Here is a 23,356-nt window from a genome sequence, read left to right on the forward strand (position 1 = left end):
GAGATGTGACCATGGCAAACAGAAAGGCTTTCAGTGAGGTGCATGAGAAGCTGGACAGTTAGAAAGGGTATGTGCAGCGGGGCATAGATGGAGAATTTCTAACAAGCAAACAGAGTGTGTTGAGAAGACGGAAAGGAATATTTCGAGGAGCTGATGAACGAGGAACATGAGAGAGAGAGTAGGACTGGTGCAGGGGAGATAGTGTGTCAGGAAGTACAGAGGATTAGTGTGGAGGAAGTGAGGGCAGCTATGAAGAGGATGGAGATTGGGAAAAGCAGTCGGTCCAGATAACATACCTGTGGAGGTATGGAGATGAAAGAAAGCAGTGGACTTTTTGGCCAGATTGTTGAACACAATCTTGGAGAGCGAGAACATGCCTGAGGGAAGGAGAAGACGTGTGGTGGTACTGATTTTCAAGAACAAGGGTGATGTTCAGAACTGTAGTAATTACAGAGGTATAAAGTTGATCAGCCACACCATGAAGATGTGGGAAAGAGTTGTTGAAGCTTGGTTTTAAGGAAAGAAAATGAGCAAGCAGCCGTATGGGTTCAGAACAAGAAAGAGTACCACAGATGTGATGTTTGCTTTGAGAGTGCTGATGTATAGAGAAGGCCAGAAGGAGTTGCACTGTGTCTTGGATCTCGAGAAAGCTTAAGATCGGGTGCCAAGACAGGAACTGTGTTGTATAAGTAACTCTGGAACAGCAGAGAAGTATGTGAGGGTGGTGCAGGACATGTATGAGGACATGTATGAGACAGTTGAGGTGTGCGGAGGTAGCAAACGTTGATGCGTTTAAATACCTGAGGTCAGACAATCCACAGCAATGGATAGTGCATAAGAGAGGTGAAGGAGAGAGTGCAGGCAGGGTGGAGTGGGTGGAGACGAGTGAGAGTCAAGGTTGAGATGGCTGGGTCATGTGCAGAGGAGGAATAGTGGTTATATATATGGGCAAAGCATGATAAAGATGGAGTTGCCGGGCAGGAGGAAAAGAGGAAGACCACAGAGAAGGTTCATGGATGTTGTGAAGGAGGTAATGAGGACAGTTGGTGAAACAGAGGAGGACATAGGGCAAAATTGAGGCAAGTGATCCGCTTTGGCAACCCCTAAAGGCAGAAGTCGAATGAATAATAAGATATATAGAATTCAATAGAAAATAAAACTTTTCTCACATAGAGGTTGTGCAAAATGACACTAATAAAGTTGACACTGTATAAATGTGAGGTCATTTATTGAGTTGTATTTCCCAGTCATTTTCTTGTCTGGTTGCAGAAACTCATCACTGACTGGAACCATATCAAAATGCATGAGTTACAGTATAATCCTGCATTATGTTCATGCCACTTATTTATATACTCAACCTCTGATCATCTCTTTTCTTTGGTCTTGTCAGTGTTTTGCATTTTCCCCTTCCCCGTCTGTCTTTCCTCTTTTCTCCCCCCCCTTCCTTGATCCGTTACTCTTGCCATCTGCACCCCCCCCCCCCCCCTTTCTCTGAAGTTTATCTATTCACTGTATTTCAATGGATCTGTCACTCTGTCCTATTTCTCTCCCCTTTTCACTGCTTTTTTACCTTCTACCTTCACTGTCTTGATCTCGTATTCCTGTCTCTCTCTTGCACGCGCACACACACACACACATTCACCTTAAAGCCCTCTCTTTTTTACAATTGTAAAAGTGAATGGGAATCATTACACAGGCTGCTTTGCCAGGCTTTTATAACACATTTACACACACACCCGCATGCACACACTTAGAATATCCACCGTTGGAAGGGATACTGATTATGCCAGTGATGCTTTGAGGTCTAACAATGGTTGTAGTGTGTGTGTGTTTAAGGGAGAGAATGAGAGACAGTAAGAGAGAGCGAGAGACTGCAAAAAGTGAGGGCATCTAGTCTCTGTCTCTCAGTGTCTATGTGTGAAGCAATCAAAATGTTTGAAAGCCAGGTACAACCGTGTGTGTGAGAGTGCGCGCTCGAGAGAGAGAGAGAAAGAGCGCGAGAGAGAGAGAGAGAGAGAGAGAGAGAGATATCACTCCCTCATCCTCTCTCATCCTCACTTGGAGCCGATTCTCTACACCACAATGAACAACTCCTCTGAAGTGTTGACCAAAGAACCACAATAAATATCAGCATGGGCCAAGCTCAAACACACACACACACACACACACACATGCATACAGGGTATGAGATTGTACAAATAAACATATATCACTATATGTACACATGGAAGAATAAACTCCATATTTAAGAGTCTTATACCTACAGTCAACAAACACACACATACAAATATGCATTCACCATTATGCATACACACGCTTCACTAAGGCATGTACAGATCACAGCAAATCCGTTTGTCTTTGTCTTTGCTTCCCTAATTTGAGCAATACAGTGACAATGACAGTGACGCACACAAGCACCTTGCTATAGAGTAAAAATATGACAACTTGAGACAAACAGGAAGAAAAAGACTGATTACATCTATCAGCCTCACCAGATGATGAAATGGTTTCTGCTGCATCTCCCAGTCGGAGGTAAGCATGCAGATAATGACGATAATGAGACAGATTTTTAATGCCAGTGACGGTATTATTAATACCGTTGATGGTGATTGCTGTTAATCATTGTTCCTCTTTAGAAGCAGCTGGGGGTAACAACGACACAATAATCACAATGCACGATGAGTTTCGGCACTGGGTTTTAACAGCTGCTGTTTGTCACCAAAAAAGCATTAGGGGTTGAAGGGGGGGAGCGATGAAGTAAGGATTTGAGCAGTGATTGTACCTTTAATGAGAAGGTGGAGGATTATGAGAGATTGTATTTCATCATTTAAAAACTTTGGGGGGTTGACAATTGGATATCTGTTGATAGCTTGTAATGAAGATCTGTGATCACCCGCAGTTATAATAATTGATTAATTAATGAATTCAGAATTAATGAGGAGCACTACTGTCTAGACATCTATTAGAAAACAACTTAGCAAACCTCGTCCTCAGCTCAGCTTAACTAACTTCGTATAAAGTCACACATGCACACACATTATGATACTTCATGACACAAGTGAAACCAAATGGCTACTGATGACCTGGAGCATCAGTGGAAAAAAATGCTTTTAGTGGGTGGAAATTTGGGATTTCAATGGCTGGAACTATTTATGGGTAAGTGAAATTGCTAATATTAGCTAGCTACACAGCTTGCTATCCTGTTAGTTAAGTTAAGGTTAGTTCACCTAACCAGGCTCAGACTGTCACTCATACTAATACTACTTCTACTACATTACTATTCCTGAAAAGTATATTGTGACTGTAGGGGTTGCTGCTGATGTGCATATATAGTTTTTTTATGAGTTTTTAAGTTTGAGCATGAAGTTGAAGTTTGAATACTGTAACATTTTTTAGCTAAATAATGACAGGGCCTTGATTTCTGATATTGTTAATACAAAGTCAACACTTGTACGCTGTTTCCACCTCAAAGTGGACAGAATCCCTTTATTTTCGTAATAAGGCTTTTATTGCGAAACATTTGCAAGAACATGTGGTGGAAAACTTGCGAGGTTCCCATCGGCACTTGAAATGTAGCTGCTGCCACCCTGTGGAGCTTGTACGTTACAAAATACAGTTTGCCTGAAACACAGTGCAGTGAGTGCAATAGGTCACTGAGTCACTGAATAAATCTAATATTTCTCTGACATGAGTGAAAAGCTTGTTGAGTCTGAACATGGACCAGAGGCCAGCATAGTGAGAGGGTGTGTGCACAGCAGCAGATTTGTGGACCGCACACAACAGAGATTTCATTGGTATGACATGCCACTGCATTGATGAGGAAACATGCTTGCATAGAACCAAGTACAGCACAAGGTCAGGGTCACAGTACACACAACGGGACTAACTTCATTAAAGCTTTGTTATAGACACCAATGAGGTGGATAAAGCAGCGTCAAAAGGGCCATCCTGGAAAGTGTCCCTAAGTGCAATGGGAAAGTGTGCTGCCATATGGAACAAAGCACACAGGACATCAGCTACTGCAGAAACAGTGTAAGATATTGCCAACATGAGGGTTTGGATGTTTCACATGTAATATATGGCTATTCCTAAGCTGACACAAGATCAGCTGGGCACTTGCTCAATCCACTGATCTTCTACAGGGAAAGAAAAAGGTCTAACTTTGATCATTCCAACAATCTTAAGCCTCAAATCTAAGCTCTCTGACACATTTCCATATGTAACCTACACAGCAAACATCATTATGTACTTGCTTCTATATATCTACAGTATACAGTATATCTGTCTTACCTGTCTGTCTATCTGTAAGCTATAAAAAAATATGTTGCTATGCCATGACCTAACATGACATGTCCCAAGTCTCATATTGACTGATATGATGATATTGTAGGAATGACGTCACCATGAAGTGATGTCATAGACTAGTGGCACATTAACTGTTGAAATCAATAATATTGGTGAAATTAGATGAACAGCTTATTTGGATTACTGATGATGTCATTAAAATGGCATTGTTGCAATGTTCTAGTTATGCCGTGTAAATGTATATCATGAAGAAGTTGCGGCTCTCTCTCTCTCTCTCTCTCTCTCTCTCTCTCTCTCTCTCTCTCGCTCTCTCTCTCTCTCTCTCTCTCTCTCTCTCTCTCTCTCTCTCTCTCTCTCTCTCTCTCTCTCTCTCTCTCTCTCTCTCTCTCTCTCTCTCTCGCTCTCCCTCCCTCCGCTCTTGCTCTCTCAAGGCATCAAACAGCTGGAGACAGCATACTGAGGTGTGTTTGTGAGTATGAGTGTGTAAGCTGACAACATTCTGAATTGTTTTGACACACCAGCTGCAGGGATTGCTGGTCTTAATAAGCAATTACACACACAATAATACCCCCCAACATGAACACACACACACACACACACACACCCACACTCTCATGCATTCACTCAGACTGACTGAAACAGGGCTACCACACACATAGTTGCTGATGCCGGAACACACATCACTAGAGCACTGGAGCACGAGTGGAATACTTTGAAAACTGCGCGCACACAGACCTACTTCGCAACAACCAACACAAAACCTAAAGATGTTCCAGAACATAGGAGCAGCGGAGGGAGGGAAGCAGCAAAAGACACACTTTAACACACTTACACACTACTCAGCCTCTTATACACACTCCTACACTCAATCACACATGCTATTAAATTCCCTAATGCCTAGAGCTGTGCTGACAGCTGAGTGTATGTGGTGAGTGAGTTGAGCTCCGTAGGGAGTTAACTGATTAAGTATATCTGTGACAGACACAATCCGTGCTTAGTGGCTACTGAAAAAGGAGGAGAGGAGAGCAGGAGGAGAAGGAGATGAGAGGGGGAGGAGAGGATAGAAGAGTGAAACATCTTGTTCAGCACTTTCAACTTGCTACTGTGAGCGCTTTTTTCTCTGTTAAATACCAGCTCCATCTGTTTGTGTGAACATTCTTCTGAGTTATGTCTTTTTTTAGCAGTAGCATGTCTTGTTAAGGTGCTGGATTGTTGTTGTTTTTCGACCTTTGCCTAGAAACCTTCTGCTGCTACCTTTTTAACACTGGAGGGATGGGCATCAAAAGCCACAACATTATACCTGCACCCTTGCTTGAAATCATATGGTTGGATGTAACCAACTTCAGCTTTCTCACGGTCATGGAACATTCTCCAACACAACATTTAGTGTCAAATGGAGGATTATTTATAGCATACTGTATGTATGTATGTATGTATGTTAAAGCCCACATAGACCGGAAGCTCCAATTAACGCTGCGTTTGTGTGTGTATCTGCGTCATTACCTCGTTTATGACACCCTAAAGTTTCAGAACAAACAGTTCAGCCACTGCTGAGAAAATAGTATTGTATTGTTTTCCTGGGCTCTGCGAAGCGGATCTGCACTTCCTTAATTTGATGTCGTCATCAGAAATCCTCACCACTCCTCTCACCACCGTAGCGCCTCCCGGTGCGGGCACTAGTCCGGGCACATCCGGTTGCGTACATTCAACCGCAGAAGAAGAAGAACTACTCTCGTTGTAGCTGCTGAGATGCAGAGCATCCACCGTGCCAGAGGGGGAGCTGTGTATCTGAGAGCGGGCCTATCTATTAGGTCACTTCCAGGTACCTGGCCAATCACAGGACAGTGGGAAAGCTCTCGTTGGCGGGCCAATCACAACACAGTCCACATTCTGGGGGTGTGGTTTTGGTCTGAAACAGCGCGGCTGACGAGAGCGTCTGTGAGGAGATATTTTGATCGGCTCGTTTGCAGTGATTAGGAGGTTTTTAATCATGAAAACAAGTTAATATATGTAAGTAGACCTCCATAACTAACATATATGTGTGATACAAGCATTCGATGTCACCTTTAAGGCATGGACTCCTTGTAGGAGTCCATGTGTGGCTGTGCAGTAGATAAGCTTTCATTTGGGCCCAACGCTGGTCTTCCATATATGGTTACTTTTTTAAAACACAACATGATACTGGCTAAAATATTGAATTAAGAGTTTCAGAGTAGCAGTTCACAAACCAGTGGTTGACATGACAATGGCTTAACATATGTCCATATCCTAGATTTTTTTATATATATCATCATGGAAGGAAATGGAGAAGGAATCACACGGGAATGGGTTATCATTTTTAAAAGGCTGCGTGAATTATAGTATTGTAGTAGCAGAAATCTCCCATCATGCTTCTATTCTGCATCAAAGCTACTGCAATGTACTGTATAATATTACCCACCCAAGTCTCTCTCCAACATTGTAATATAAAACATAATGGGCATATTGAAGCATTACATTTTCTCTCTCCAACTGTGAGCTTGGTTACACTCCCTTTGCTCTTTTCAGACAGCTGGAAAGACAATGGCATATAAAAGGCAGCAAGTGGGGGTTTCAGCTGCCTCATGGCTGAAATGATCACAGCATACAGTATCTAGAGGAAGTCGATAAGGTTTTACTCAATAGCAGAAATGAATTTGTCGATCCTTGAAAACTAGAAATCCTCTGTCTATTCAAGTCTGTTTTTACCACAAAGGCTTTGTCATGCAGCTATTGGGTGTGGTGATATGTTTGATTGTCATGTGGCATTTTCTTCTTTGGTAGCATATTCAAATTAAAATGAACGTCCAATTAATTTGCTAAATTACACTATATGTGGTCAAAATGGTGATGAAGTGTGATGTAGAGTGGAAAGAGAAAGTCGGGGCAGCCTTTAACGCACAGTTCAGAAAAGATCATAGATCAAATATAATCTGAGCTGCATGCTGAGCTGAATAATTCCATTAATACTGCTTGTGTACCTGATCTGACTGTGACTCTTTTCTAGAATGCCCCCCCACCCACCCCACCCACAAAAAAAAAAAGAAAAGCCAGGCACTCCTGTTTGTTGTTGAGGTACATCAGTGGTCATTAGGCATTGGTGGCTCCAGCTTGTTTAACTTGCATCCAGCAGCTGCTTGCAGGCTTTCAGTACTAACAATCTGATCTGATGTCTCCAAATTACTGCTCTCTGCTACATTCAGCGGCCCCTGGAAATCTCTCCAAGATAAAAACACACAAGTCTATTTTGTTTGGCCTTTTTTTTTTTGGACCTCTCAAGTTAACAAGTTCGCCCAAGCAAAACTTTCACATTGGCTGCCGGGATAATGGGGACTTGGGTGAGAACAGAAAAAAAATATGGTGAGGAAGAAAATGGAAACAAACTAAAAGCAAAGAGTGGAGGACAGGAGACAGTAGGAGAGACTAGGAGAGGAGTTGCAAGGTTATGAGGAGAAGGACACAGAGCAGAGGACTGGAGCTCATTAATGAGTAATGGGTTTGTGGCCCTTCGCCCTTGGATGCCATGGGTTCTGATGACTTTGTTGTTACTCCAGTGCTGCAGGCACCGACATGAGCCAATATACACACACATACTCATACATGTATATATATTTTTTTCTATAATCACAGTCATCTGGTTCAGCGAACATTATGATTCAACCCTCAGACTGGTATCTCACAATCAACTTCACTACTTTTTTTTCATTCTCTTCATCATACACACTCACACACACACACACACACACAGAAAGAGAGAGAGAGACACTGTCAGCTTTTTCAGATATGGCCCGTGTCCAGATCTGCAGTGTTTGCAAGCCAGTACCTCCTGCCATCTCATCCCAATTAGAAGCTCCCCTCCTTAGGCAGAGAGAAGTGAAAGAGACCCCTCCCTCCTTTTTTCCCATCCTCCCTCCCTCCCATTCTTCCTTCTCCTCACCTTATCTCCCTCCATCTAGCCTAATATTAGTGGCTCCTGTATTATGACAGCTTCTGACACGAGCGCTGTGTAATTACTGAAGGAGCTTGACAGTATGGGGCAATAGGAGAGGGAGAGGAGGAGGAAAGCGGTAAATGACTGAAGAAAAACAAGGAAGAGAACTGAGGAGTAGAGGAAAAGTCAAGCAGAGACTGTGGACACAAAAACAGCCAAGGAACGGATTAAGACAAGAAAAAGAAGAAGAGGGAAATGAGACAGAGAAAGAGGGGGAAAGCAAGAGGGAGTAGAGAAAGAGAGCAGAAGGCTGGCAGATTACCCCCGCTGTGTTTGCTCTTATATGCAGTGTGTGTGTGTCTGTGTCTGTGTCTGTGTTTGGGGGTGTTCAAGTGTGAGTGAGTTGATAGATGATGACAGTATCTTGTACCTGCAGTGTGGAGTCATGCCGCCATCATTGTTGCCACTCAGTCAGACCTGGGAAACTCACTCTGATAGAGGCTGCACAAATGATTCTTTTCAAGGTGATCCTAGAAAAGATAATAAAGGAGTGGAGTCACTGCAAGCCTGCAGATTACATGCGGCACTTCTGTATTTACGATTCATGCTCACTGATAGTATTTGGTGCCAATGAAGCAACTCAGGCTTGTATAGTGCAGTCACAAGTAAGGGTGCAGAGTTGGGGATGAATGGAGTTATTGACTGTTATTTCCTGGTAAAGAAAGTATTGTGTTCCTAAAACGTAGAGGTTTACTCAGAGTCTGTATGCCTTTCAGTCATTTAAGCTGTGGTAGCCATAGAGGATTTGCTACATATTTGATTCTCATCTGCTGGTATGTAGGTCTCTGACCTGAGCTCCTCCCACCAGATGTGCAAGCTCTCCCTTTCTGAGACTGTCCACCCATATTGACATGTTTTATGGATTTATAGTCTAACTCTCTGAAAAAAAATGTTCCCCTTTTTTACGTTCCTTTGCAGTGTATGTAGTTAATTATCAATGTTGGAATAGCGACCTTTCCACAGATGGGACATCATGGCCCAGATAGTCTTTTAAATATTCTTAGCCTATTCTTAGTCCACTTCTCTCTCCGATCATTTGATTCCATTATGTTGAAAGGTGATTATGGGATTACTGATCAATGACACAACAGATATGTCATGCTGCTTTGATTTCACTCATCAGACAATATGAGCTGAACCTCAAATGATCCTGACCAGTCGGTTTTCATTTTAATATGGTGTGGAGACTGCAAAGGATGGGTCAACATCGGTGTCATCAATTTTTTATAACATTGGGAAAATGTCTACATGCAAGCTTTACTTTCTTTGGAACTTTTAATCACATCTCGTGGTTTTCAGTCAACTCAGTTTTCAGTAGATGATTTAATTGAGTTAGTTTGACAGTAATCAAGATTCTTAAGATTCTTCTTTAGTAAGGGTTCAAATCAAGGCTTCTCTGCAGCTTTCCACAACTATATAATTACGAATAGTGTGTTAGAACAAGATCAACTTTCATGACTAGTTTGTAACATTAAACAATAATGTATAGTGGGCTTTTTAATCTATATCAGCTGTTATGTTAAAGTAGTAATGTGTGTCAGAAAATGAAAGTTAGAGGGGTGAACAGGAGCATATGAACACAAAGAAAAAAAGTCTGACAGAGAAAAATGGAGATAATGACACTAAATTATGATCACTTCATCTGTACTTACCTGCTGTTGCCACGCTACAACGAAACAAAATCACTGTTGGTCATTAGCTGCAATCACCACCATAGTGTGTGTGTGTGTGTGTGTGTGTGTGTGTGTGTGTGTGTGTGTGTATGTATGTATGTGTGTGTGTGTGTGTGTGCGTGTGTGTGTGTTCTAATAATACAAAGGGCTGTTGGGGCCCAGACCAAAATAATTGACCTTAAAAGGAGAAAGGAGAACAAAGGAAAGGTTTTGGGTACATGTTTGTGCCACTGTAAAACATTGCTATACACCTAAAAGAGGACATACAGTATATTCCTTATACATTGTGTCCATTACTAATGATTTGGATGATGAAGGGTAAAAGTGAGAATTATTCGATGTTGTCATTGCTTATTTACCACATTTGTGATCTCATTTTTCAGGTGCTCGCTCTTTTTCCCCCATTAAAAAAAAAATCTGTTCAAGTTCAGAATATACAGCCTAGAGGTGCATCAGACAATTCGAAGGTATTATCAAGTTGTCCAGCAGAAGATGCTGTGAGCACAGCTTGTCCTGTATCATGCACTCTGATCATCAGAAGACAACAGTGATGTTTTGCGAACAAACTAAACTGTCTTCTGGAGCAGACTATCATGACACAAAAGCATCTGAAAAGCAGTGTATGGATGTATTTCTTGTTCTACGCCATAGATGGCAAAGCAACAAACAAATCATTTGGACTTGGATGTTAGCTTTACTGGAGCTAGTGTTGTCATGTACAGGAAATGGCAAATAATTAAAGACTGAGCTCAAGATTTTATGAATCATCATCAGATATTTCAAATGAAGATTAATAATATTAATATATACAAACAAGTACTTAATCTCATAGTCACATCTACGGTCAATTTAGAGTGTCCACTTAACCTCTGCATGCTTTTTTGACTGTGGGAGGAAATGAAAGTACCTGGAGAAAACCCACGCACACACTCCAAACAGCCCTCTGTTGAACCGAGATTCAAACTGGTGACCTTCCTGCCACTATGTGGCCCAAGCACTTTGCAATGAGACTTTCTTTTTTTTTTTAAATATGGTTGATTGGTTTATTTAATCTGTTCTGTTTTAACTTTATCTGCACAGTTATGAATGTGAAGACAATTATTATTGTTATTATTAAAAACACAGACCCAGTCACTTATCTACTCATTCAGCAATAATGAAATAAAAAATGTCTCCATCAAAAGGTGGGCAATTATTACTTTAGCATGATTATTATATTTTTAAACCTCTTAAAGCAAGATTTACGCCATTTAATTTGTAAGTAACAGCTTGTGACAGGACGCATTGTGATTGGTTGTTAACAAAAAAATAAATCAATCAATGAAATTAGTCTGCAGTCATAGATGTTTATCAGAGCCATCTTTAATTGCTATTGTGAAAGGTTTCTTATTTTGTGTCTTTTTCTGCTGTGAGTACACTGAGTGCATCTGCCCACTGGGCTATTAATCCAGAAACACTACACTCTTTTTTTACCATTTTGGACCATAGGCTCCACACAGCTCGGCACAGCTATGGAAACAATACGGGCTAAGATATCTGCCTGCCAACCACTTTGCAGGCTCCAAGAGAGTGAGATGCTCCTAGAGCTGTATGAATGAATTTAGATCTGTCAAAACACAAAAGTTTCAAGCATGGCACACGTCTGCACCACAGTTAACAGCTAAACAAACTTGTCTAATAGGAGTGTGCAAGTGTCAAGTGCCTTTGTAAACCAGATGTATTCTAATTTAAACTACCAATGCCCTACTTTTGGTGGGAAATAAGGCATTATTGCTTTTTGGTTTGGTCTGCAGGTGCTTCTTTGACTTCGGGTGCTCTTTGCAGAAGTAAGAGCCAGATAAGTGTGATGTGACTGGTTGACTGGTTTCAACACAATTATGTACTTTTAGAGTGCTTCACCAGGGAAATAAGGGAAAGAGTGTCATGTACCTGACGGTACCCAAAATGAAAGCTTAAATAGTCATTGCTGGTCAGACAATGGTTATATGTTGTTTTTGATTTATTAGCAGTAACTAAAGACCTACAAGCAGCTCATGAATGAAACAGTGCTTGTCTCATCCACCTAACTTTTAAATGGGAGTCCTTTACTGATTTTTCACTATTTCGAATGTTTTTAATGCAGTCAGCCAATTTCATCTCCTGGTATTTGTGAAGAGGCCATTCTGTGAGTGTGGCCCTAGTTAGTTGCTATGGTCCCCTGCCAGTTAGCTGCTCCGATCTGTGGGTAAATGTAACTTTAGGCCTGCTGTATTTTTGTGCTATCTGATCCCACAGATGACCACACCAGAGTCCGACTGCAGCTGCTGGAGGGAGACCCCCATTCTGACTACATCAACGCCAATTACATTGACGTGAGTCTTTAAACGCAAACATTTATCATTTAAATGGTTGGGTTCGGAAGGAGAGGGAAGGAGACAGAATATATTCTGTCTAAAAAGCTTCAAACTGTTCCTTCTCCTCTCCTCTGGGCTGGCCAGACGTTGAGCTGTTTGCTTGCTGTTTAAATCTCACTCACAGCTGCCTGTTGTAATGAGAGTCTTAATGAATTGGGTACAAAATGTTCCTTTTCAATCAAGCAAACACACATCCCCTCCATGAAGATAATGCTATACTTACAGCATGGTTGTAATGACAATATGAAAGTGATAGATGTTTTCAGCCCCGCAAGGTTATGTGTCTCATGGAAGGAGGCGGTTGTGACAGTGTGAGGAGGCTGTGTGGGAATAATTGTTGGTTGGAGTCGTGGATTTTCATAGAGAGAAAATTAAGATTCCGTCTGTTATTTAATTTGGTGTTTATTGGGAAAACGACCTTGAGTTTTGCTTTGGGGAGGAGTGGAGGGACTGGAGAGTGTGACTTAAATTAAAAAGGGAAGAAAAATGGATAGGAGGAGGGAAAGAGGAGAGAGAGACATCGGGAGAGAAAGTGACAGATGGGTGGTAGGTAATGAGAAGAAAGAAAGAAAGAAGGAAGGAAGGAAAGAAAGAAAGAAAGAAAGAAAGAAAGAAAGAAAGAAAGAAAGAAAGAAAGATTAGGTGAAAGGGGAGTATGGGAAGAAAAAGGTGACTATGACCAAGATTTTTTTTTTTTCTGTCTCACAGGGGTACCATAGACCCAGACATTACATCGCCACACAAGGTAATTAAAGTGATGTGATGAGTGTGTGTGTGACAAAAGTATGTGTGATTGTGCAGGTGTGTGTGTGTGTGTGTGTGTGTGTGTGTGTGTGTGTGTGTGTATGTGTAGTAGCCACCTGGTAAATGTCGTCCTTTTGGACTGCAAGGCTATTACCACAACCTCCTAAATCTAAACCAGCCAATAAAATCCCCGTGACAAATTTAAGACCCCATTACCTCAAACCGACGAACCACTATCTGGGATTGATAGTGTGCGAGTGCATGGGTGTGTGAGTGCACGTTTCCTGCGTGTATGTGTCGCGTGTGTGTGTGTGTTAGTGTTAAGTGTGTGCTGTCAGTGCTGATGCGTTTTTACATGATGTCAGACTGAACGAGCGTGTGCTTGTGTGCGGTTTGTGTGTGTCAGTATGTCTTCATCTCTAATGTGTGTGTTTTTGTGTGTGTTTGTCAGGGCCCATGCAGGAGACAGTGAGGGATTTCTGGAGGATGGTCTGGCAGGAAAACTCAGCCTCCATTGTCATGGTTACCAACCTGGTGGAAGTGGGCAGAGTGAGTTCACCATCCAAGGGATTATAAACTATGTGTATATGTGCATGTAGAGGCCCCCACACCTAGAATATGGGATTAGAAAATACTTGAATTGAAATTGAAAGATTTCAGATTTTCTTGTATATAGTCAGAATCAATCAGTGGTAAAATGATCTTGGTGGTCACTGGTTCTAAAGCAGAGCAGGAAGGTGAAGACATACTGAAAGTCCACCGTTTACCAGATTTCATTTCTTAATCTGGTTCTGTAAGTCATCGTATACAATGCAGTCAGCAGGTCAGTAAGGCTGCATCTGATGCATGTATAATATCTCACTAATGAAGCACTGAACTGGGTCATGACTGATGCGAGTCGACCAGGAAACGACCACAAGTGTCTGTTATAATTTCCATAAATCTCAGTTTCTGTTCACCCAGACTAAAATAACGTAAAACACAGCCATGCTGCATTTCTAAAATGTTTGAGGCCAGGAATGAATGTAGCTACATTGATTAATGTTAATAGTAAATATACTCTATTTTTTTTATTAACCTTTTCTTGTGGTTTTTGCTCCTAACCTTTTAAACAATTTGTGGCTAGCATTTAAAACAGTGTAATTGATGAAATATGCTATACTGGTCCTTCATTAACTTTTTAAAGGTTGGAAATCAGGGGGAATTCTGTTCCTCTTATCCCACAACCTAATTACAGAGACCATGGTGTTCATTTAGTGGAGAAATCTGTATAAATCTCAATTACCTAAGTATTCGACCAATATAGAAGGGCACTGGCTGTTGGACAGTGAACGCACACAAATAATACCACTTTTAGGTTGAATGTAAATATATTACTGAATGGATTTTGCATGTATTCCCTGTGTGAGCGGGAATTGTCTCCAACTCCCCGCGACCCTCATGTGGAGAATAAAGTGGTAGACAATGAATGAATCCTACATTTAATTTATTATTTACAATTAGTGTGTGCTCGGTAGCCATTCATAATGCAGGAGATATCATACAATCGTTGATATTATTTAAATATTAATCATGGTGATCATGAAGGTATTTAAAAAGCGCAATGTGACTTAATTTTCCAGGTGAAGTGTGTGCGTTACTGGCCTGACGAGACTGAGGTGTACGGAGACATCAAGGTGACCCTGATAGAAACTGAACCACTGGCAGAATACGTCATACGGACATTCACCGTCCAAAAGGTAAATACAACCAGCAAGGAAGGTACATTTCACTGTGTAATGTCATATTATTTACACAGGATTTACACATGGTACCTTGGTGCTGTACCAACATATTGAAACTCATGGTTCAAAGAAAAGTTCCCACAAGTGGGATTTAAACCCTTTATGTTTTCATGTTGTTACTCTCACTGTTGCTTGTAACTTATAGTTTCCTTTTTTTTTTTTTCGTTTAAACCACAAGCCTGGTACAATTACAGCCTATGTGTGTTAGGGATTTGAGGTTGAGAATGAGCAACGTTGTTTGTTTCTCGTTGTTCAGGAGGAGGCCTGAAAGCATAATTGGGGCCCTTGTAATCAGGCAGGAGGGATTTGAGAGGAGAAAAGATGAGTAAAGAGGGAAAATGTGCTGTCATTGTTGTGATGCAGTTCTTCAAGGCTCTCTATAGTGAATGGAAATCAGCAGAATCTACACTTTAGAGCAAGACAAAAATCCAAGCTCCAAATCCCTCATTTAAAGTTTGCTGCATTGTGCTATTATGGTAAATGGTCTGGCTCTTTATGGCACTTTTCTAGTCTCGTTGACCACTCAAAGCTGCTTTACACTACACTTTTACCATTCACCCATTCACACACATTCACTCACACATTCATACAGCACATCTATATGTATCTATGTATCACACATCTTTCATTGCCATTCATACGCTGCCGGCACAGCTGTGTAGGTCCGCTAGTCTACATGCCAATGTGTCCTTGGACTCGTGCCCAAGGACACATTGGCATGTAGACTAGCGGACCAGGAAACAAACTCGCAACCTGCCAGTTGAAAGAAGCCTCGCTCTACCACTGATCCACAGTACTGATATGCACTGATGTGGTTCTGTACAGCACCTGGATGTAAATGCCCCATAAAAGAAACATGTTTTGCCTTCTTTTTTTTTTTTTTTAAATGCAAGTGTAGTCCTGTTCAAAAAAAAATACAGATAATTATTTAAACAAGATAGAAGAGCACTGGCTTTCAAATAGACACTGTGTACTCCCACCCTCAGGTTGACTCTAAGGGTAAATGTAACAAAAGCAATATGATTCCTCCCTTTTTTGTAACTGAAAGTGTATCTCTGTTCTAAATATATGGGAAATGACAAAAACACGTTTGCACCTACACTGCCAAAACTCCACATCAACAGTAGCACATTTATTACCCCCTGCAACAAAAATCTTGATCTTTCCTTCCTGCTGTCTTGTGGCTTTTTTCTTGCTTTTTCTATACGGTTGTCTGTCAAGGTCTTTTTTTTCCCCGAATTTTCTTTCCTCTTCACTTGTGTGAAAGCAGCTTATGAAGATGAGTCTTCAAGTCCTCGCTGTCAGCTCATTTAGAAAGCCATTAATCCATACCACCTCCATGTGTGCATGTGCGCACATACTCTAAATTCCAAAGAAAAGCCGGTTTTGAAATGCCTGTCATTCGGCTGTACACATTAATAAGTAGAAATACACGCCACGCATACAAGTGCAAAATTTCATTATATTTAAACTACAGTAGGTTTTGCGATGTGACAAAGAGACATGGAGAGGAAGAGAGTATACATTGTTCTGCACCTCAGTTGCACAGTGTGTTTGAAGCGCATGCATCAATCACAGTTTTACGACATTACTCGAATCCGGTCTGCGGCTCACCGATCTGGAGAAAGCAAACAAATGCATACCACAACAGAGACCAAATCATGCAGGTCTAGACTCAGCAGTGTACACAGGCTACAGGCCAAACAAACACAGCTCCATGGACCGGCACATATTACACAGATTGGACAGATGGCCTGAAAGAGGTGTAAAACAGGCTGTTTACTATATGTAAAGCTGTAGAGACTCTCTGAACAGAGACAGAGCGCTGACACACCATGTTGATTGTACTACGTGCCAAAAAATTCTCATTGCCTTCCTAACTCTGGGGAGATGAGAAGTTTACTGACACCCTGTCAGGTTTTACCCTCTGGGGTAGAGCTTGGTTCCCTTACAGAGAGAATGCCCATTGTATTCTTCTTTTAGTTTGATTATTTAAATAGTTTATTGACATTTTTGATTGTCAGTGTGCCCACTCCCCCTAAGTGGTGTAAGCACTTTCCTTTAACTTAGAGCTGGTGACAATAGACAATGTCATTTAGCTCTGTCTCACTCCCAGTATTAGACATCGATACATCTGCAGTATTATATTTGCACAGTAAATTCTAAGGTACAAAAAAGGACACTCAGCCATTAGCACACCTGCATTTGCAGCTTTAAGTGCACAAGGATTTGTGGCACCCTTCCTTTGGGATACCAAGCACAGTGGTCAAACTCTGAAAGGATGGAGTGAGAAACATTGCAGTCCATTGATTTGTTGACAAAGAATTGTTGCTTGTGTGTGATGACACGAAAAAATAGAAAATTGGTGTGGTCTTTTTATGATAAACAGCCATATACTACGACAAAAAAAACACAAAAAATGCTGGCTGTCCTCCATCGTTACCCTGGAATTTATTGGTGGGCTGCACTGTGTATACATTCTGCATACATGAATACATCACATAGGGATATTTCTGACCAAGGATTTCATTGAAAGGCTTCCGTGTGCATTGGAGGACCACACGTTGTGTGATAACACGCTATTCATGCAGCTGATGCAGTGATCACTGTCTGGCGCACAGTGGAAATGCTTGCCATAACAGGGTTTAGCGTTCCAAACTGCATTGTGGTGAGTTGAATCGCACTGTACCACAAAAAGCCTCTTTTCCACCAAGACAGCATTAGATGCACAATTCTTCTGTGTGTATATAACTCTTGGATACTCACATAAAAACAAACTCCCCTGAAAAATAATCAGACAAATTTGTTTTTTTCAAAAATCACCCACCCAAACAATATAATCATTTGTTCTATTAAAACGAAAAACCATGTATTTTGAAAATGAAGGTTCAGTGTATAACATTGATGAATGCAATTTGTCCATCCTCTGTTACATATTAGTCTCAACAAGAATATAATTTCTAAAGCGAGGCACAAATTGCTGCATATTTTCTTTCACAGTAAACATAAGCTTTGAAGTGTTTTCCTGTCACCCCATCATTTTTATGCTCTTCAAAGTTTTGTTATTTTTTTCTACCAACCAGTCATGGATTTGAGGTTCTGGCTGTGTTGGAACACTGTCTATCGATTTAGAGAAGTCATTTCAACATCACAAGAGAGCAAATCAATGGAAAGTCCAGTTATCAAATCACCTTGTGGTTTTCTGGGTTTTAGTTTTCTCCAACGTCTGCTTCCAATGACACTCCGTCTGTCTTAGAATACCTCTGCATCTTCATCCATCCTCACAACACCACTTCCCCCCCATCTCAGTTTCCATTATTCCTTTGCCACTGCTCCTTCTATCTCACGTCTCTGTGCCTTGACCTCTGCCTCTGTTGTTCACCTTTCTAAATTACATCTGCTTCTCAAATTGTAAGACAAACAGCCTAAACAAACAATTCAATGCACTTGTTTTTCTATACCAGAATAGAAATGTAACAACATTTTCCTCCCAGTTCTATTCTTGGAGAGTAAACTGAACTGAGGAAGACATGTCTCTATTCATTTAGGATCTGTTTGGTTTCAGCAAGTATAAGGCAATCCATTGGTTTGAATTATTAAAGACGAACCCTGTAGTGTAGAAAAAATTGTATCTGCTGGAATCTAAAGAAAGAGTCATACTTATCTTATGCTGCATTTTGGAACTGTCAAAAAGTTAGGAAATTCATACATCCTGTGAAGAGGGATGTCACTGGATACCCCGAGATGCTTGTCAGAATTCAGAGTGAGATCTAGAGGCAAGACTTTTCAGCCTGAAGGTTGCTGATGTGTCGCTGTCTGTCTTGAGCAAGGTGACATATGCAGGACTGTCAAAGTCATACAGTCACTGCTGACAGGTCTGAAATTCACAGAATACACTGAGGTGTCTTGGAAGCTTTGCTGAAGTCACGTTAGGTCCTGGATTTTGTGGCCAAGCTCTGAACACGGCATTCATCTCATCACTGTGAACTTGTTAGTGACATAATACAGAGCAACAATACCATTCGCTGGCAGTTCTGGATTTTTGGCCACTGTATTTATCAGCTATCTCTGCATGTCTGCCATTTGATACTAATTTAAGTACTAGGGGCTGCTTTTTCTTTCTGTGGATAACTATGTTGGTCTTGTGATATCTGGCCATGTGAGAGATTAGTGAACTTGAAAACATAGCAGGACCACAGAGAGCTCCTCCCCAGAGGGTGCTGTATGCTAAGCCTGGTTTCATTTTGGGTTTGCAATACTATGAAGACAGAAGTGTGTGGAACAAAAACCTTTGAGTATCTCTATTTATATTAAGCAAAATTTGGTTTGTAAATACCCCTACCCATGATGACATTTTAAAGCAAAAAGTGGAGAAGAAAACTCTGCACTGTGTTAACTGTTGGTTATTTCAGCATCATGAAAGCTGCTTTACTTATGCACCATAAAAAGTAGAAACCAAAGATACTTGAAATTGAAATGACTTCCAGACATGGCAGTATCTGGATGGATCCAGGATTAGAGGCCTGCTTTTTGAGCTGCTAAGAAGGAAACACTGCGCATTACAGTTTTTAAATAAGAAGTCTGTCTCCCAGGCAAGCCCTGATGGAAAATGAAACTTAACTATCTTATCTGTGAAGCATCAGAATTTCATCTTTAGCTCCTTCATATCCACGTTGTTAAACAGTCACAGCAAGTATAGACCAGTCATTTACTTATGTTCACAATAGATGCCTGCTGCCATTTTTATTTTCATATTGTTTATTTTGTTACGCACCAAACTCTGTCTTCATAAAAAAAAATATATATATTTCCAGCCAGCAGGGTCTGTCTTATTGCTAAAATGGATCTGTTTTGGTCTTTCATAAAATAGGTTTAATTCTTTTGTAAGACAAAGGAAATCTTATTATATATTTTACTACACAGGTACTAAATATGTTACAAAACATAAAATAGTTCCTGTATATATTGTGATTAATAGATTAAGAGATCAAGGTGACTATTACAGTTCTCCTTTTTTATCTTTTTATATCTATCTTTTTTTTATTTCCTTTATAAATTCCGGCTTTATTCTCCGTCTGATGACAGAGGCACAACAGCTGCTCGATTCCTCAAATCCCTGCTGTATATCAGGCTGCTGAACCATGATGTCTTCTTGTCAGTCTTTCCCAAATGGGCCTTGATGAAATATGATTCATGCTAAATGTTTTCTTTGAATTTCACTGTAAATTGTACAACTGTTTGTGTTTTTTCAGAAGGGCCATCATGAAATCCGCGAACTACGCCAGTTTCATTTCACCAGCTGGCCTGACCATGGAGTTCCCTGTTATGCCACCGGACTGCTGGGTTTCATACGACAGGTCAAGTTCCTCAACCCTCCAGATGCTGGGCCCATAGTGGCACACTGCAGGTAGGAAGACAGACACACAGTCAAAGCACAACAAGGTTTGGTACAGGAGATTAGCTTTATTCCCTGATGCTGCTGGTCACTGGCTGCGCAGATTAGACAAGGACAAACAAACACAGCATCTCACTCAGTTCTACAGCTCTTGACTTCCTAGCAAAATTCAGGGCACGGCCTCTTTCGCAGAACTTTGCATCAGCAATTAGGCAAACAATATTGTAGAAGAGAAAAGATTTAGAACAAAAATTGGGAAGACAAATATGCTGCAATCACCTCACTGCTCAAGGGTCAAAAGAAAAATAACACACCAAAATTACCATTATTTTTGAAATATTAATGTTCAACCTTCAAGTGAGTTCTTCCAAGATATTGTATCTTTAGCACAAGCCCTACACTGCTGGTGTTCAGGGAGTTGTTCTTCCAGGTATATATATATATATATATATATACACTGTATATATATCTATATGTATGTATATGTATGCATGTATGTATGTATATATATATATATACATATAAATATACATATATATGTATGTATATATATATATATACACACACATAAACATATACACTCCCAGACCATTTAAACTCTCTTTCCCCCGATTTCAGACCCTAGGAATTACCTTATTTCTCCACATTCCTAACAACAAAGCTTCACTTTTCAACCAGTTAAATTTTGCAGATGAAGCTTTTGCATACAGATCATGTAGATGTATATATATATGTATATATATATATATATATATATATATGTATGTGTATATATATATATATATATACATACAGTATATACTGTATTTTTGCCCCCCTCCCCCTATAAGACAAGTTATCACATCAGCAATACCAGTATGATCACTCATACCCATCTACCTTGTCCATGAATTAGACTGATGGTCTTAACCTTTATCGTCACAATGGAAAAAAAGAAGGAATTCACTGCACTTTTGTTCCACCACCACCACCATCACTACATACCGTGAATAGAAGACGAAGGTCAGCACTCTGACAAGCAATAAATAAGCTTCAGGAAAGGGTCTTCATATTGCCAGAAGCATTTAAAATGAATGTATTGAAATTGGTGGTCTTTCTTAATATAACACATGTCACTGAGTGGATCTATACAGAGAGAATTAAACTCTTTTCCTGCCAGTATTTGCTCTTGGCAGAGAAAGGTATCCCTATTCACAAATGTAGCTTTAGTTGAACAATTCTAAAGGACTATAGCTTTAACCCATTTTTGTACATGCTATTTATACATTTATGTGCATGATTCTGCTGAATAAACACATATTAATAAAAAAACATTGTCTTGCAGGAACAATGACTATTTGATGATAACATCATGAGAACATCTTAGTCATTCCAAGAAGTAGTAGTAGCAGTAGTAGTAGTAGGGATGAAAATTACATAATTTTTTTCATTCGGAGACAGGATATTTTTTTTAAATGTTCAATGTTAAATCTATAACCATATGTGTGTCATAGTACACAGGCTAGGCTAACTGTTTAATCACTGCATGTCACACGTTTTAAAAAATAACTTGCACATGTGAATGCACAAACAGGTAGGAGTTTGCAGCTGTTTTGACATTTAATAAATAAAAGAATGTTATTCACACTGATGAACTATGTTTGTGCCACTCTTGCTAATACTGAAACGAGAAAATTGCTAGTTTGTCAAGTCCTTTCCAAAGGGACCATAACCTTTCCAAAAATGTGTGTTCTCTGATCTCTGAAATTAAATGTTTACTGTTGACTGCTGAAATGTAATTTAAACCATTCCTTGTGGACTGCAAACGTTTGCACCCAAAGTCGAGTGAAAGCTAAGATCTGTAATTTGTTTCTGAAACACTTTTCATCTTATTTGTTTAGAAAAATCCCTCCTTCCACGCTGATAGCCATTGTTGTGAGACATACGTTTCACAGGTTCACCTGATTACAGTATTAGCTTATTTACACGAGACACAGTCGCAGTCTCCTCTGGCAGGACAAAGGAAAGTTTGGATGCAAACAGGGACAAAGACGGACAGCTTTTAGATAAAAAAAAAAAAAAAAAAAAGGCAGCATACACACAGACAGAGACCATGACAAACAAGGAGAGCAGTGGTGTACACAGATGGCCATAGTAAGAGGATGCAGACATACGGGCAGGAACTTATGCCAGTCACTTCCAATATCCGGGGGCACTCTGATGCTATTGGCCTGTGTCATGAGGCGTTCAAAATTCACACCTACACACGTGTTTTCACTCACACACAGAGGCCCAGCAGTATTCTGTTCTCGACATTAATCACAGAGGTTGACAGGTAATCTGCTGAGGCAGTTCCTCTCTCCTTTTCCTTTCCATCTTCCCTTCTCTTTCTGTTCTTTTGTCTCCTCTTTCCTCTCTCCCTCCCTCTACTATATGGAGAATGGAAAAGTGAAAGATGGTCTCTACCCTCCCTCTCCTTATTTCTCCATACCTGCTCATCGATGGTCCCTCTCCCTCCATCCCTCTATTTGTGCCGCCTTTCCTCCCCTGATCACTCCCTTGTGGCGACCACTTCTTTCACTAACCTCGTCCCACAATTCTCTCCCCTGCCTCTTCCTTCCCTTGATTGTTCACTCAATCCATATGCTCACCTTCATGTGTCTCTTCTCTCGAGGAGATACTGTTCAGAATGTGTCACTTTAACAGCTGACACAGGGTATCAAAGTCTCTGTGTGTGTGTGTGTGTTAAAAAAACACAGAACAAAAAAATTGATTGAAACATGTTCACATTCTCCTTGATGATTGTTAGTGACAATAATAATAACTTTCACCTTGCAGAATTGAGGATATCGTCATAGATGTATAACTATGTGATAATAGAGATAACATGGGGATTGTTTATTTGTCTCTGTAGTGCCGGTGCAGGGAGGACAGGCTGCTTCATTGCAGTGGACATTATGCTGGACATGGCAGAGAATGAAGGCGTGGTGGACATTTTCAATTGCATCAGAGAGCTGAGATCACAACGAGTCAACATGGTGCAAACTGAGGTGAGAGTTAAGAGACATTTAGAG

The 23,356-nt window shown here is 40.5% G+C and overlaps 1 protein-coding gene across 9 annotated transcripts in view; it reads left to right on the plus strand.

Moving 5' to 3' along the window:
• ptprt (protein tyrosine phosphatase receptor type T) overlaps window positions 1-23,356 on the plus strand; it is a 256,950-nt gene that overhangs the window by 217,868 nt on the left and 15,726 nt on the right. For all 9 annotated transcript variants that reach the window (XM_058631865.1, XM_058631867.1, XM_058631868.1 and 6 more), the window contains 6 exons: window positions 12,262-12,338; window positions 13,089-13,125; window positions 13,576-13,673; window positions 14,747-14,863; window positions 20,161-20,315; window positions 23,197-23,332. In XM_058631865.1, coding sequence (XP_058487848.1) covers window positions 12,262-12,338; window positions 13,089-13,125; window positions 13,576-13,673; window positions 14,747-14,863; window positions 20,161-20,315; window positions 23,197-23,332 — 620 coding nt within the window. The remainder of the gene's footprint in view (window positions 1-12,261; window positions 12,339-13,088; window positions 13,126-13,575; window positions 13,674-14,746; window positions 14,864-20,160; window positions 20,316-23,196; window positions 23,333-23,356) is intronic.

The sequence above is a fragment of the Solea solea genome, chromosome 6 (assembly GCF_958295425.1).
Source record: "Solea solea chromosome 6, fSolSol10.1, whole genome shotgun sequence".
Classification (NCBI taxonomy): domain Eukaryota; kingdom Metazoa; phylum Chordata; class Actinopteri; order Pleuronectiformes; family Soleidae; genus Solea; species Solea solea.